We start from the raw sequence: 17,092 nt of genomic DNA, 5'->3' as shown, positions 1-17,092 counted from the left end.
ATGTATGTAATGTAAGTATGTAAACAATTTTAAATGTCGACTTAATTAAAAAATAGAAAAAAATTGAAAGTTATATCGGTGATGAGTACAAACAAAAAGTGAAAGTAATAAAAATATTAAAAATAAATTTGTTATATTTTGATTGTGAATAGCTTTTGTTACAATACCATGGGTCAATACCATGGCTTATCAATACCACATGCCAAAAAAGCATAACTTATTTTGCAACCAAAATATTTTATAACAATATGACAAGATTCTTAACCATGGATATTTACCCACATTTTACGGTGGATGTTATTAACTCCTAAATTAATTAGGCTTTATTACAATACCATGGGCCAATACCAAGGCTTACCTATAGCACATGCCCAAAAAACATAACTTATTTCACAATCAAAAAAATTAAAATAATATGAAAATATTCTTAACCATGATATTCACCCCCACTTTACCATGGATATTATTAACTTGTAAATAGACTTTGTTACAATACCATGGCTTATCAATACCACATGGTGGCCAAAAAACGTAACTTATTTCACAATCAAAATATTTTATAACAATATGACAAGATTCTTAATCATGGATATTCACCCCCACTTTTCCATTGATATTATGAACTTGTGAATAGGATTGGTTATAGTAGCATGGGTTAATATCATGTCTTATCAATACTACATGCCTAAAAATCACAACTTATTTCAAAATCAAAATATTTTTCAAGAATATGACAAGAACCATGGATATTCATCCCCACTTTACCATGGATATTCACCCCCACTTTAACATGGATATTATTAACGTTTAAATAGGCTTCGTTACAATACCATGAGCCAATACCCTAGCTTATCGTTACCACATGCCCAAAAAACATAACTTATTTAAGAATACAAATATTTTAATTTAATTTAATTTTATAACATTTTTTTAATTGAAGCTAAAAGGAAAAATGTTATAATTTCTTTTGAGATATATAAATCCTCTATCCTCACTACTAAAAATATTCCATAGAAATTAAATTAAGGTTTTAATAAAATTGAAAATGAGAATACTTTCATATCTAAAGGTGTGGAATTTATATAATATAAACAATATTAGTAAGAACCAACATAGATCCATCTTAACTAAGGATCCAAGTGATGACAACAAACAAACATAGATCCATCTTAAGTAAGGATCCAAGTGATCACAACAAGCAAAGTGAAGGGCGGAGAGTGGGGTGTGAGAGGGAGGGAGATAGTGACAAAGCTGGAGGGTGGAGAAAGATAGATAGAGATTTGGAGGGGGACTCAGAGAGGGAGGAAAGAACAAAGGAAAGATGAAGAGAGAGTGAGGGAGAGAGCAGAGGAGGAAAGATAGAGAGAGGGAGACACAACGATGGAGGGGATAGGGAGGGAGATAGTGATAGAGTTGGGGAGAGTGAGAGAGAGAGAGAGAGAGTGATGGGGGGAGAGACAAAGGGAGGTGGGAGAGAAAGGGAGAGAGAGATAGAGTTGCAGTGGGAGAGAGAGGGAAGGAAGAAGAAAGTCATAGAAGGAGAAAGTTGGAGAGAGAGTGAGGGAAAGAGGAGAGTGGGAGAGAAAAGAGAGACAAAGGCGAGAAGGGGAAGAGGGAGAGGTAGAGAGGAAGAGGGAGGGAGAGAGGGAGAGAGAGATAGATATGGAAAGAGAGTGTGTATATTTGGGGGTGAAATAGAGAGAGTGAATAAGAAAGAGACGCATAGACACAAATATACATATTATATAGTTTTATATCATCAGCCTAGATCCATATTAACCTCGGATCTATGAAGCATTGAGAGGGATGAAATCTCTTGAGGTGCAAACCTTTCCTCAATTTTTACACTCAAAAAAGAGGTTTGCACCTGAGGGAGAGAGAGGAAAGGAAGAAGAAAGATATAGAAGGAGAAAGGTGGACAGAGAGTGGGTGTGACAAGGGAGAAATGGAGAGAGAGTGAGGGAGAGAGGAGAGTGGGAGGGAAGAGAGAGAGAGAAGGAGAGAAGGGGAAGAGAGAGAGGTAGAGAGGAAGAGGGAGGGAGGGATGGAGAGAGAGAGGGAGATAGATATGGAAAGAGAGTGTGTATGTTTGGGGGTGAGATAGAGAGAGTGAATAAGAAAGAGACACATAGATACAAATATAGATATTATATAGTTTTATATAACCAGCCTAGATCCATATTAACCTCGGATCTATGAAGCACCAAGAGGGATCAAATCTCTTGAGCTGCAAACCTTTCCTCAAGTTTTACACTAAAAAATGAGGTTTGCACCTTGAGAGATTGGATCCCTCTCGATGCTTGATAGATCCGAAATTAATATAGATCTAGGCTAGTATAAGCAACAAACTATATACAAAATATATAAACTAGAAATTAAATTTATATAAACACTTAATAAAAATTAAAACTACAATTCTTTTTCTCCCTTAGAAACTATTATCGTGAATATTATTTTAAAATTGTAACTAAGCAATTGATGAAAGATAAAAGAGAAGTTTTTATGTCACATTGAAGTTTAACCAAAGCTATTTGGCACTCACGAAATATTTACCCTTAATAAGTTGAAGTGTATTTAAAAGAGGCCTGAATTTGAATGGTACAGAAGGTGGCATACAATTAGTGAATTTCAGAGAGTGTTCTAACTTCTGAGGTTTCTTCTCATCATCGAGCGTTTAATTGGTGTGTCATATGCACTGGAAATTGCGAAGAAATCTTCGATGACTTTACCTTCTTTTCTCACTTTTGGTGAATACATTATTTAAAATGATGTTTTTTAAAATGCAGCTGAAAAGAAAAATTCTCACTTTTAGGAGCACTGATGCGTACCCTTTTCAAATAGCTAAGAACTAATAACAATGGGAGTAATTTGATGTTTATATATATATATATATTTTTTTTTTTAATTTGGGGAATATATATATAATTTGATGTTTATATGTTTTATATATATATTTTTAATTTGGGGAATATATATATATATATATTAAAATTAAAATTAAAATTAAAAATAATTTCAATATTAAATTAAAGCACCATGAGTCCATTTGTATGTTATTATCTAGAAATCTATGCTTCGCATTTTTCAATACTCCTTTTCCAGTGTTTTTAAAAATAGCTAGGAAGTAATAATTGAGCTGAAAATTGTAGGATTTTTTTACAAAATTTTGATTGAGAAATAAGTGTTATTCCTGCGAAGTTTAAGTATTTTAGATACTCAATCTATTTCTATTAAAAAAAAGACCATTTAAACACTCATGTGATTAGATTTTTTTTTTTTTAAATAAAACTAGATTCTATCCAAAAACAAAAAACAAACACATAACTTCCCTGGCAAAATTGCTACCGCCGTAGACAACGCCATAACATTAGCATCATATTACTGTTCATAAGTTTTCTTTATTTCTGACATGAATTCATTGCTTCTCACGAGAGGTATTCGAGTGTCGAAAGCAGCACGTTCCGGTTAAATAATAATGACTATGCTTTAAAAATAATTCCGACGACTGTCTGCCTATCTGGCAACCATTAACGGGGCGGAGTTTCTTGCGCAAACCGGTCCAAAATACGCACCACTTTCTAAAAACCAACGCCTCCACTCCACGCGGCATTCTGTCCTTACAGTATCCGCTGTCATAAGACACACCATACAATCCCTTCGGTCCCACACTTTGACAGGAATACTGGGCCTTTCAGCCAATCATCTGCGACCACATTAGGGTTCTCAGTTATATAAGTCGCTTCTCGATTGATCTATGCACAGTAATCTTTAAACATTATTTTCCATAGCCGTATCCGTCGGTTTCAACTTAAATCGCGTAACTCGTCCTTGTCTACTTCTTCTAGGGTTTTGGGAACTCGGGTCTACCTTTCCCCTATTTGGTTTTAAAAGCTCCTAGGTTGCCAAGTGTCGTTTCAGAGCAATTCGACGCCTTTAAAATTTTTCTGAAACTGCTATTTTTAGCTTTTGTCCAAAACAGATCTTTAATGTCTTTCACTTTCTTGCTGGCATGGAATGCGGGCGGTTTAGATCCTCCAGAGTCCAAAGCATGAGCCTACCTAATTGTATTTGTCATCCCGGGACCGGTACCGTAGAGGGCTATAACTGGCGAAGGACAAGATACTCGGCTTGGCATTCAAGGGAAGCTTTCTATAAACGGACATTCGTGATTAGCTGATTATAGACATACAGTCAGTGTCTCCAGACTCCGAGTGTGCAGTATACTAGATCTGTACACTAAAGCTGTAGGCTTTTGGGCTAATATAATGGAAAATTGGTGGGTACCTTGCGCGAACAAAGATCAGGACGAAACCGAAACGAGGAAGGGTCCCTGGACCGTCGAAGAGGACATTCTGCTTAGTAAGTCTATAAGATTACACGGGGAAGGGCGCTGGAACTTTCTGGCCAAAGCAGCGGGTATGTAGGAATAAAGGTCTTTCAAATCGTTCATAGATTATGGAACGTGTACAAAAATGTTGTCTTGTCGTGAAGTTTCAGTTAATTGATTATGGGATGTGTACGAAAGTATATCCATTTAGGGAAATTTCAAGTGCTTATCGTTGCTTGGCATGAAAATTTTTTCCCTGCAGAGAAATTAATTTGTTCTCCTGATTTTTTTTTCTCTAAGTCAAAAACCCTAAATGTATGCATTGTGCAGGGATGCAGAGAACTGGTAAGAGTTGCAGGTTAAGGTGGATTAACTATCTCCGGCCAGATCTGAAACGCAGCAAAATCACTCCAGAGGAAGACCGTTTGATTATCGAACTCCAGGGCCATTGGGGAAACAGGTACAACATATATACTCATAAAATACAATATACCATCACTACATATGTCTTCTAAATATATATAACATTAAATTGCCAGGTGGTCTCGGATAGCACAGAGATTACCCGGAAGGACGGACAATGAAATCAAGAATTACTGGAGAACTCGCATCAAGAAAAAAATGAACCTAACTGCTGAGAGTAGCACAACTGGCATGCATGGAGACAACCGATCAATGCGTTCTAAGCGTTCAAAGGGCTTCTATTGCCTCAGAACTTCATCTGAGATGCCGTCCAATCTAGACAGCGCAGATCCTTACAGTAGCTTCCTAGCGGAAAATACTGAGAAGGTAGAGGTCGAGAGACACGAAACCCCATATCTGCAAGATAATGTTTCACCGGTGGTAATTCCGGCTATTGAAGGAAATTATGAAAATGTACTGCAGATACAAATTGAGGGTCCTTCCCTAATCAGCGATGATGGGAAACCGTATTTAACTTCGCAGGGACACTTAGAAGGATTAGTCAAGCAGAACAGCTTACCATTCAATTTCTCAGTGAGTTCTGTTGCAACACTGATGTCGTCTGAGTCTTTTCCAGATAATGCCACTACGGATAGCAAATTACCAACTTCTTTTTCCAGTATGGTAGCTTCGCCAGAGTTCTTCTCGGACAAAGAGAGTTACTTGAATTGTTATTCGGATGTGCTATGGAACATGGATGAACAAGATGACCGTTTCAATCACAGTCGACCTCCGGAGATTTGGTATGATACATGATCATGTTAAAGAACAATGAAGAGACCAACCAATTAGAATAGTTTTATTCTAATTTATTATTCTTTTCTTTACATCAGATCTGTAGAATTTGCTAAACGCTGAAAAGAAATGCAAATTCTTGGTAAGATTAGTCTAATTCACTGGTTGGTCCTGTTAATTTTTTATGGTTGTCTAATGAATGACGAAAGTGTGGATATCTTTTGTCAGCACGAACCGGCAGGACTTGATTACCGAAATTTTACATATTGATTGCATTTTTTCATATCACATCATCCTTAATGGAGACACCGTATGTCTCTGCCGAATTCACTCTTCGAAAGCCTCCAATGAGCACTGCTCTGTTACCACTTTCATGGCAGAGAAAACCTATGTACCCTGAAGTTTCTTCGTTTTCTTCCTTCTTTTCAAACCACCAACACAATTACGAACTCAATGAGCTCTATCAGAGAAAACAGCTGTAAGCTATAATACCTGGAATACAGAGCAATTATAATATTCATCCACAGCGATGAAAACGTCAAGCACACATAGGTCTAAGGTGTAGTAAATCGAGTATAGAACAATTATAACATCAATACACAGAAAATAAAACATCAAAAACACATAGAAGGGGATTCAACAAATTAGGCACAGCTGGATTTTCTCAACCAAGCTTACAATCTGAAAGAAAATTATGAAATTACAGTTTATTCACTTGCTTCCTTGTGATTTTGCAGAATCAAGTTCTTTTGCTGCTGCGAAGCTTTTCTCTACTCCTATGTCCTCGGTCTGCTCCCTCTATCTTTTCTTTTCTCCATTCACAATTCTTCATAGCAGACACCAACACAGACGTGTATTCTCCTTCGGCGTAGAGCTCCATGCTTCTCCCGTTTCTTATGTTCTCTCCATGCACCTCTGTTCTCGCTTCAAATTACTGCATAACATACAAGACATACCTGGGAACTTTTGAAATGCATTCTTGGTCAACAATCCTAGAAAAGGCCATACAACTTCCTCACATTGCTTTATCAAGCCTGCAATGCAATTTAGTGGGCTATGATGTTACAAGTAGTTGGATGGGCAACCATTTCTTAGCGATAGTATCCTTGTCACTGTTTGCATTCATTAAGAAACCTGGATACTTAGCCGCGAAAACAGTGATGATTGCAAGGATTCTTAGCATATTTGCAAAGGTAATAGACATTAAATACATAATTGAATAGACACTATATACATAATGGTTTTTTCCAATGGAATCCTTCTTCTCAATTTCTCTCCCTTTTCATATTTTGTGATATATTTTGTTCGTGTACTTTTATCAATGTTTTTGTGATTAGATTCAGGTAGATATTACGTTTTCTATTTCTTTCTCTAGATGTTTAATCCATCTACATATTATCTCCCAATATCCATATATTAGTATTAGAAGTTACAAGTCGGTGGGAACATATATTAGTATTAGAAGTTACAAGTCGGTGGGAAGTAGGGTTTGAAGTATATTTTAGTCTCAAGGTTTTGCAAGAATCTTCAACCTCTTTTTGGAACTTTTGGAACCCATTTGTTGGGCCATACATTGTATGTATCATATTTGGTCTACAAGCATTACATGTTTTTCTACTCTTAGATCTTCATTCGTGATTGTAGGAGCATTCTTACATGGATTCACTACATCCATTGATTTGTAACATTTTAGAAATTAATTGTTGTCTTGTTGTTGATAGGAGTCCCATGGCCTCTACAACATCGATCTCATGCTAATCTACAAACCCTTGACATCCTTTGTGGCCCTCTACACTTGGTATTTTCGCATTCATTATTATTACATATTTATTCGACCATGCCATAACTTAATAAAAAATTTGCAGCATATAGAGGATTGAGTGACCCCATTTCACCAATTTCGTAGCTTACACAGTATGATATCATTGTCATAGAAGAAAAATTATAGATGGAACATAGGGCAACAATATTCATCCAAATTTATACAAGTGCCACTACTTCTATAGAGCAATTCAAAGCGTGCATAATGGCTCAATTTAAATTATTTTCTATTAGATCAAATGGATGTTTTACAGAATATGATTTTGCTTCTTGGTTTGATATATATCATTGATTGAAGTCACACATGTATGAAAAGATGACCAACTGCACATGTCTTGAATTTCAAGGATGATTTCCTAACTCCACATATCATGAATGAAAAAATATCTTATATTAATGGAAGGTATCTTTCAATACCACAAACGGGTTTATAATGGAATTCAATTTCATAATCTGTAACAAAAGTTATTAGCAATGATGCAGTGGGAGGTCCATTGGAAAAAACATAAACAAGCTTACGAGTCATCCACAAATCCATGGTTATGGTTAAACCACAAAAATCCCTTCTTCAAGATTACCATTTCCAACATAGTTATGCGCCATCGACAAACCCATAGTCATGAGTAAACAACACAAAACACTTCTCGAAGCTTACCATTACAAAATCAATTATGGGGCATTCACAAACCCATAGTTATGGATCAACCATGCAAAATCCTTCTCTTCATTTCCACTTGGTAGATTGTAATCATGACAATTATGTGTTATCTAGAAACCCATGATTATTTGTTAACCACAAAAATCCTTCCCTTCATTGGTTCACAACATATTGAAATTATGACCGCACATTGAACATAATAGGGTCCCTATTTTTTCTAGCATGTGTTAATGATGGAGACCATCATTATCTATAGGGGGAGGATTGGTCCAAATCTTAGGGTGACATATAATCTAATGTTGGATGTATAAGTCATAAATTCATATTTCTTGAAAAAAGAACTTTATGGATATTTAATGGATGAATTCAAACCTAATCAAAGTTGGAACCATTAACAAGACACCAAATAAGAAGGAAATAGGAAGAGAGTGAATGTGAAGCACGGGAGGTCCAAAAAGTTGTCTCATTGCATGTAATTATTCTTTTTAATATAATCTTGTTTTTCCAATTCTCTCTATTTTCTCATATTTTTGTGATGTATTCAATGCTTGCAGTTTATTAATATTCTTATTATTAGCGTTGTGGAAGATATGTATGTTGTCTCTCATCATCTCTCTGCATTCAAATATTATGGATCTTGTCCCCCAAGATCTCGATCAAGCGTGAACATAAACAATCATATAGTAAATATCTACATTTTCGTTGCACTTACAAAATTTAGATGCTTGGGAATTAGCTAGAAGTCTTGTAAAATGGAAGATGAACAAAAATTCATTAGCACCATATTTACTGAGAGATGCCTTATGAATCTTGTTATTGTCACCTCATGCAAATATCAATAATCAATAACCTATATTGGTATATTCTACAAACTCCTTCTCCTCCAATATACTCTACTAACAATGTCATGCTTCATATGAAGCATTGCATGTTTTGTCTTTTCCTCGCTTAACAATTGTGGCATGTTGTAGAACCATATCTTAAGTAAGAAATAATTGATTATAAAATGATTAAGACCATTAAATTCTTAAGGAAATATTTTCATCCTATACCTTTAGTGAACTCATTGGCCATTACGAGAATTTTGACGTTGAAATCATCCTCAAAGAAAAAAATGTATTAACAAAATCAATTTTTGGAAAACCAGTAAGATTCAATATGACGATGCTATCCTAGGGGTAATATTTTTTGAGGGAAAGGAAAAATATTGCACTTTAAATTGTATTTTTTGCTTATCTCCTCATACATTTACTCAAATATCAAATGTAGTATCCATTAAATGTTGAATTCAAACTTACTTCCAAGGAATACTCACTCTACATACTTTTAAGTGGACCTACAATGAAAAGAACTGGAAATACATGAAAAAATGTATTTCTTTGAATAAACACAATTTTTTATGTGATTTCAAAGAAAAATAATTTTTATAAATATTTAATTTCTCAGTGTGGGTCCACTAGAAAGTATGCAATGTGGGTACACCTTGGATGTGGAAATTAATTATGAATCTACTTGATGCCTACACTTCACGTTTCAGTAAACCTATGAACATATAAGTAAAAAGTGTAGTTAAAAGAAGTAGTTTTCTTTTTTCTTATTTAAAAAATCATAATTATTATTTTATTATTTGTGGCACATTTAGACGAAAAATTTTCCCATGCTCTTCAATACTTTCTCTCATACTTCTTGCTCAATCTTTACAACTAGATGAAGGGTACATTTCTCCATCAGTTTGACTATTCTAACAATATTTTTTTTTCGTAATTTTTTCTTTATTAAATGTATTTCTCTATTAGAAAATTTCATCACCATATGTTAGTTCTAATCCAAGTAATTTGACTTAATCATCCACTCCCTTAAATTTCTATATTCTTCTCATTTCACAACTTCTAAAGCGCATGCTTTTCCTTTTTGTTGCTAAACTAGAAATGTCCTAATTTCCCTCAACTCCCTCAATTTATTGTTATATTATAACATTCAAGAAACCATAATATCTTTACACTTTCAATTCGTTGACTTCTTCATTCATTGGTTTGTTTTCTTCAATTATGCAATCAGTCATGTGGGAAACTACATCTTCTTACATATTGGATGTGCGATTTTCCTCATCCTCTTCATAGTCTTTCTATTTTATCTATCTCCAAGTCAGCCTCATATTCATCATCATTTTATTTTATAACGCATCTATAAAAATTATATTAATCTTAAATATGTTCTCCATGAAAACAATTTTCTTTGTCCACTTACCGCAAATTTTAAGATTCTCTTTCCCTCCTCATCTTCTTGTTTTCTCCTTTTCCTTCTGTTTCCATTGATGCTAGGTAATATTTACACCTCTTCATTGTGTTATTCATATTCTTTCATATTTGACAACACTAATATTGATTTCTATGCATACATATTCATATACAATCAAATTGTTAGACAAACTATGGATTTCTATGCATACACATTCATAAACAGTCAAATCATTAGATAAACTATGGATGTATCTGACATGCTTATCCATTTATTATTCTACATCATATGCATCCTTATCCATTTATTATTCTACATCTTTAATCACTCCAGTAGTGATGTCAAGTATTTTCTTCTTGTCCAATGTCATATTACTACAATGGTAGTGTGATCCTCATCTTTAACACATTCATTAACCATGGGCATTCTTTTATCCTCATACTCCTAATTAAACATAGGAGTCGTATTTGTAATTAAAATTCTCTACATTATAAGTTCAAGCTTCCATTAGCTTCCATATCTTTTGTAGCTATCTCCTCTTCAACTTCATTAATTTCACTTGTATTGAGGGAAAATTTTAAGGATGGAAATTTATCGTGAAGTTTATAAAACTTGGCGAATCTCATAGTCCATCATATGCAATATATAAAATGTTTGACAATATTTTGTAAAAATATTACAAATTTTGATAAATTTTGGCGAATTTTAATGTGAAATAATTTTATACTATAAAATTTGGGCAAATCATTTTTAGAAAAAATGGAAATTAATGAATCTTTTTTATGAAAAAAGCATGGAAAATTAGCCCACTTATGAATATTAGCCCCTAAAACTTTCCCTTCTTGTATTCTTCTGTAGTATTGTCAATTTCTCAAAATCATCTATAACGTTCTCCACTATTGTTGGGTCTTCATCCACTATTCCTCCGTTCATGACATTTGCAATTAATTTCATTTTATTCTTGACCTATATCATGCTTTTCTCTAATTATCGTTCCTTATTGAATATTGCTTTGAATTCCACGTCCCCCACTAGTTCACTCACTTCATCATATCATTGTATTCATCAATATCTTCAATATTTCCTTAATTTTGGTAGGAGAATCATTTTATCTTCTTCTATTGCAACATTAATAATTCTACGCTTTCATTCTTTTATGCATGGATAATAAGAAAACTAGCATTAAATATTCACGACGTCTACCCAACTGTAGCTAGAATTTTTATTCTTCCTCCTACTACATCTATAATAAACAACATCAATTATTAGATCTATAACTCTTAAATAGTTCCCTGATACCAATTAACCCAAAACACACTAGGTTCCTACCAAATTTATTCCCCTAAGCCATATATTGAGGGAAACTATCATACCACTTTGATGATAACAAGAGCATCAATTCCATGCATATCACTTTTTAACAACCAACAAAACCATGATATTAAGCATCCCAACAACTTGAACAGAGATGGGGTGTTGAAGTCAGTAATAACTCAACATCTTTAATCTCCCTCATCTAACCTCTCCCGCACCCCGCTACCTCATCTAACTCCTACCCTAGCCCGCTCTCTTCATGCTTTCCCCTCCTTAAACTCTCTTTTCCCCTTCTACTTTGGACTCTCCCTTCTTAAATCCCCTCCCTCTCCCTCTTTTCTTCCATTATTAATCCTTATTCTTTACTTACTTAATATACTAGGTTACCATTCCACTTCGTCGTTGTTTATTATTTTTCTTTATGATTTTATTTATTTCATTTGATTCTTCCTGTATTTTTTTACTTTATATTATTTTATTTTATGTTTTTATTTGATTCTATTTTTTTTATTTTACCCTTCTTATTATTTGATTTCCATTTTCTTTGCTTATTGTAATTTTATTTTTAATTGTTTTTTTTCTATTTTATTTTGTCTTAATATTATAATGATCTTTATTGCTTTTATAATTTCATTTTATTATTTTATAGCTTTTATTTTATTTTCCTTTCAAAATTTTATTTTATTTTATTATTTTTAGTATTATCATTTCATTTTAGTTTCCTCGTTAATTTTCATTTTTATGTTTTATTTTGCATTTATTAATATTTCGTTTATTTATTCTATTTTTCTTTACCTCTGTTATTTTTCTTTATTTTATTATTCTTAGTATTATCATTTCATTTTAGTTTCCTCGTTAATTTTCATTTTTATGTTTTATTTTGCATTTATTAATATTTCGTTTATTTATTCTATTTTTCTTTACCTCTGTTATTTTTCTTTATTTATTTTTATCCCCTCTTTTTAGGTCCTTTATGCTCCTTTCAATTTCTATGATTTTATCCTTTTCCTTATTTTTTTTGTTGCCGACATTTTTATCCATTTATTGTATTTTTCTTTAATTTTGTTATTTTGCTTTTGCTTCTCTATTTATTTATTCAATTATCTTTCACTTCCTTCTTTTGATTTTGATGTCCTGATGATGAGTCTTGTTTGTGACTTAAAACGTTGACTAAAAATGGTACCTGTGGATTTTCCAAATCAACACTCTTCAAACCATAACCACAGAATTCTCCAAGCAACAATTAGTTCTTCTATTAAGCTTAACAAATTTTAAAAAATTATGTTTGTAATGCCTTAATGATATCATCTACACACAAAATAGCAAGATTTACAAGCACACAAGTCTAAGTCTTAGTTTCCTATAGAATACTCAAAAAATTATGAAATTACAATTTCTTCACCTAGTTCATTGTGCTTTTGTTTTTGGTAGGTTATTCTCTTCTCTTTCAATTTATCTCCATGTACATTCTCTTCCATTATCTTCACTTTTCTTCATCCATGACTCTACACAACCAATTACAATTTCTTCACCTAGTTCATTGTGCTTTTGTTTTTGGTAGGTTATTCTCTTCTCTTTCAATTTATCTCCATGTACATTCTCTTCCATTATCTTCACTTTTCTTCATCCATGACTCTACACAATCAATACTATTGGAAGCATTTATTCTACTTCATGTCATAGCTACAAGGTTCTTCTTCTTCATCTTATCTTCTCTTCACGCACCTCTCTTTTTCCCATACAATACTTTCTCCCTTCCGCTTCATTTTATCCTTCACTTCATCTTATTCATACTTTCTCCCTTCCGCTTCATTTTATCCTTCACTTCGTCTTATTCTTCCCTTTCTTATTAGTCCCTGCCATCTGGAAATGGCATGGGACTATAGTAATTGATATAGCAGATTTTTACATTAATTTTAGCGGCTTATAACGCAGATTGCTGCAAATAACCAAAGTATCTAACACATTACTGTATGGAATTTTTTCTGCCTTCTTATTTGGCCTCTTCCCGAGGCGAAGAGGCTAAACCATATGTTATAATTATCTATTTCCTTTGCATTTTGAGAAGTTTAATGAAAGTTTGGATAACATTTCATGCTTAGTAATTAAAAAGCATATGTTCGGTTTATGTTACGAGGTTGCCCAAGTTTTTGTCTACTACCGTGGCGAGAGTGCAACAATTGTTCCTCCTTCATACAGCTGCGCAACTAAGAGTACCCACTTGTCTACTGTCATGGCAAGAGTGCAACAGTTGTTCCTCCTTCATGCAGCTACCCAACGGTTATGTTGAAGAACTTTTATGTTGTCAATCGGCACAGGTTCAACTGGATTTTGAGGGAGCTCCCCACCTAGAACGATGCAAGTGGCCAGCCGGGTTACGCTCTGAATCTATAATCTGAATCTATAATTTGAGCTTTGATAAATCCAATTTGGTTCCTCACTGCTAGCCTCTTTCCATGCCTGTTCATGCTCCCTCTATTCATGCTCCCTTGCTCGTGCCTTTCTTATCTACTTCCTTGTTTTTGCCATGCTTGTTCATGCACTCTACTCTGCCCTAATTCTCTAGAGGTATTTTTTTGCTTTTGGTCAACTTCAACTTTTCTTTTCCTGCAGAATTATTAATTTTCATTGATCATTTTTTTCCCTGCAGAATTATGAAATTTTTTCATTTATGAGTTTGCAGAATTATCAATTATAATTTCAGAACAATAAATCAAATTTATACATTTTTTTTTAATTTTTTTTTTATTTTTTTTTCATTTATGAGTTTGCAGAATTATCAATTATAATTTCAGAACAATAAATCAAATTTATACATTTTTTTTTAATTTATTTTTTATTTTTTATTTTTATCGATACTTGCCGAACTTCAGGGCTGAACTTCATGAACTTTAGAGATGAACATCTTTCCTTTACTAAACTGTTACCACAGGCTGAATAGAGCTGGGTAGACAAAGCTAGGCTGCATTCACTATGAAACCAACAAACTATAGACAATCATATTGTAAAGTGTTTACAAATCATTTTTCATATTGTAAAGCGTTTACAAATTATTTTTCAGAAATGCAAAATAACAAATATCAAATAGCTTTCCAAATTGATTTCTATTGAAAATTTCTCAGAAGATAAATGTTTTCATTGGTTAACAGATTAATTTGAACTTAAGTTCTTGAAAAATTGATGTGTCCGCTTTCGGAAAAGACCTGATATTTATTGATGCTGCAAGTTCTGATGTCGCTGGTGCTGCTGTGTTGATGCCCCGAAAGACTTGATATTTATTGATGCCGCAAGTTCTGATGTTGCTGATGCTGTTGTGGTGAGGTGAATTACTATATATACTGCAAGACTATAGAAAACGCATACCATTCCTTACCCACTAGTGGCTTTGCCTGTGGACTACCCAATGGAAGGCCAATGGAAGGCTCATAATGAACCTTATACTGCTCCTTGCCAGGAGCCCGACTTCATTCAATTTTTGCAGATTCGAAAGATGAATGGCTGGAGGGGATGAATGAGTTGCACAGTCGTGTTTGTTTAGCGAGCAAACAAGAAGCACGTAAGTAATGAAATTTCAAGTCTTTATCCCAGCCCACCTCTTCTCCCAGCTTTTTTTATTTCGCTTAATGTGCAAGCGCTCATGGACTGTAGCTATTGTCTTTTCTAAGCTATTGTACTAACAACTTACATGAAGAACAAGCCAAGATCCTATGGACACATAGAAATGAATGTGTTAACCATAGAAATGAATGTGTTAGAACAAGCCAAGATCCTATCGACACATAGAAATGAATGTGTTAGCGTAGAAATGAATGTGTTAGGCATCTGGTGAAGAAACTTCGGTACACGTGGCTGTTCTATCAATAAATCACTTAGAAAATCTTGTTTCACTTGTTATACCTTTATATTATCAAAATATATCATATGTTACTATTTGTAATACTAATATTATTTTATATATGACTGATTTATTGCTTTTCAATAATATGATTTATTTCTTTTCAATATTATATGGCTTTTCATAACATTATCACAGACATTGAAATATGGTGAGATAATACATATGATAATCATTTTGGGTTAGAAAACTCATCTTTAAAAGAATTATAAAATATATTTGAAGCTATTTTTTGTTTTATACCTTTGGCATGACCCTCTTCTAGCTGGTCAGCACACCCCTTCTTCTGGTATTGAATGGAAGTTCTGTAATTATACCATTCAACAATGTTCAATGGCAGTGCTTTAATTATACCATTCAAAATTGTTCAATGGAAGTTCTGTAATTATACAATTCGACAGTGGAATGCAAAAATACACTCATCATGTTAGGAGTGCTTTACAGGTTAGAATTACAAAACAAATCGAAAAAGAACTTTTCAAAATAATTTGGCAATTCAAATGTAAGAAACGCAAAATAGGTATGACGTGTATGAAATTCCCTTACTGACCTTGCTTGCTAGTGGAATGGGTGGGCTGGTCTTGCTTTCTAGGGGTGTGTAGTTTTTTGTTGCGGTGATTTTGTAATATGAAATCTGAAATTCGACTTGCTATGTGAGGTGCTGCCTATTTGACCTGGGACCATGGAGGCTCCTCCGTGACCTATTGAAAAAAACAAACTATGCTATAGCATAACATTTCTTCTGCTGCTTCTTAATAGTGCATGCATCCATGGAGAAAAATAGCTGGCGCTCGAGCAGCATGGATCTCAAAGCAAATGAAACCCAATGTTGCAGTTCTAGAAATAATACTAAGAAATTAGGGAAGGGAAGAGAATGCTGCATGTGTGGCGATGTTGGATTTCAGGAAAGCTTGTTCAGATGCCAAAGATGCAACCACCGATTTCAACACATGTGAGTCTCTGTTTCACAACAATTTCGATTTCGACACATATGTGAGTCTCTCCTTTTGCAAGCTTTTGCTAAGCTGCAAAGTTGCAACGCTTTGTTACAGGTGTAGATAGATGAGATACCTTTGTTACCGAGATTATGCTACTCTATATTAAGGCACAAGGAGCATATCTACAAGCACGGATAAGCATACTTAAGCAGACTCGATGACTGGTAAAGGTAGCAGAGCAAGATAAAGATTACCTAAATTTTAAAATCACAATTTCATCGCCATCAACATTAACAAAGCCACCAACCTTCAGAAATTCATTGTGGTTGTGCTCTGGTCATGGAGTAGAAAGAAGGCATAGAGCTATTTTTCATTCATCGTCCCTGGTTATTTGATGGCATGTAACACTTTGCTATGTTCCCTTCAACTATTCATGGTCATAGTTTTGCTTCTGTCACTCAAGGTTTTACTATATATAATGTTTGCAGCGCAATAGATGCACGAGTTTAGGGTATAAGCTTATAAAGGCCAAACTATCGAGGATCCAGGCGAACAACGAACATAGAGAGGTCTAACAGATGCTTAGCCAACTTCTAGCTGAGTATGCTTACTAGCCCATAGTTACTAAGATGCTTACCTTTGAGGCAATAGAATCAGTTCAAGAGGTCAGTCTTCCTGTATTTGTTGGGTATTTTTACATGGAG

General features: G+C 34.0%; 1 protein-coding gene across 1 annotated transcript; it reads left to right on the top strand.

Moving 5' to 3' along the window:
• Positions 1–4,151: 4,151 nt before the first annotated feature.
• On the top strand, positions 4,152–5,614 carry LOC149189702 (transcription factor MYB57-like). Its single transcript, XM_089413267.1, has 3 exons — positions 4,152–4,416; positions 4,658–4,787; positions 4,867–5,614. Exons 1-3 carry the CDS (start codon positions 4,266–4,268, stop codon positions 5,543–5,545), a joined length of 960 nt encoding a protein of 319 aa, XP_089269393.1. The 5' UTR covers positions 4,152–4,265; the 3' UTR covers positions 5,546–5,614.
• Positions 5,615–17,092: the final 11,478 nt, after the last annotated feature.

The sequence above is a fragment of the Pinus tabuliformis genome, chromosome 3_1 (assembly GCF_031772625.1).
Source record: "Pinus tabuliformis cultivar Carrire ecotype Pingquan chromosome 3_1, CPIR1, whole genome shotgun sequence".
In the NCBI taxonomy this organism is placed as follows: domain Eukaryota; kingdom Viridiplantae; phylum Streptophyta; class Pinopsida; order Pinales; family Pinaceae; genus Pinus; species Pinus tabuliformis.
The sequence above is the reverse complement of the archived record's forward strand: the minus strand, read 5'-3'. Positions and strand labels throughout refer to the sequence as shown.

Coding starts and splice junctions, on each gene's coding strand:
- LOC149189702 (XM_089413267.1), top strand. CDS start 4,266: ATGGAAAATTGGTGGGTACCTTGCGCGAACAAAGATCAGGACGAAACC. Junction 4,417..4,657: donor CTTTCTGGCCAAAGCAGCGG/GTATGTAGGAAT, acceptor TGCATTGTGCAG/GGATGCAGAGAACTGGTAAG. Junction 4,788..4,866: donor CAGGGCCATTGGGGAAACAG/GTACAACATATA, acceptor TTAAATTGCCAG/GTGGTCTCGGATAGCACAGA.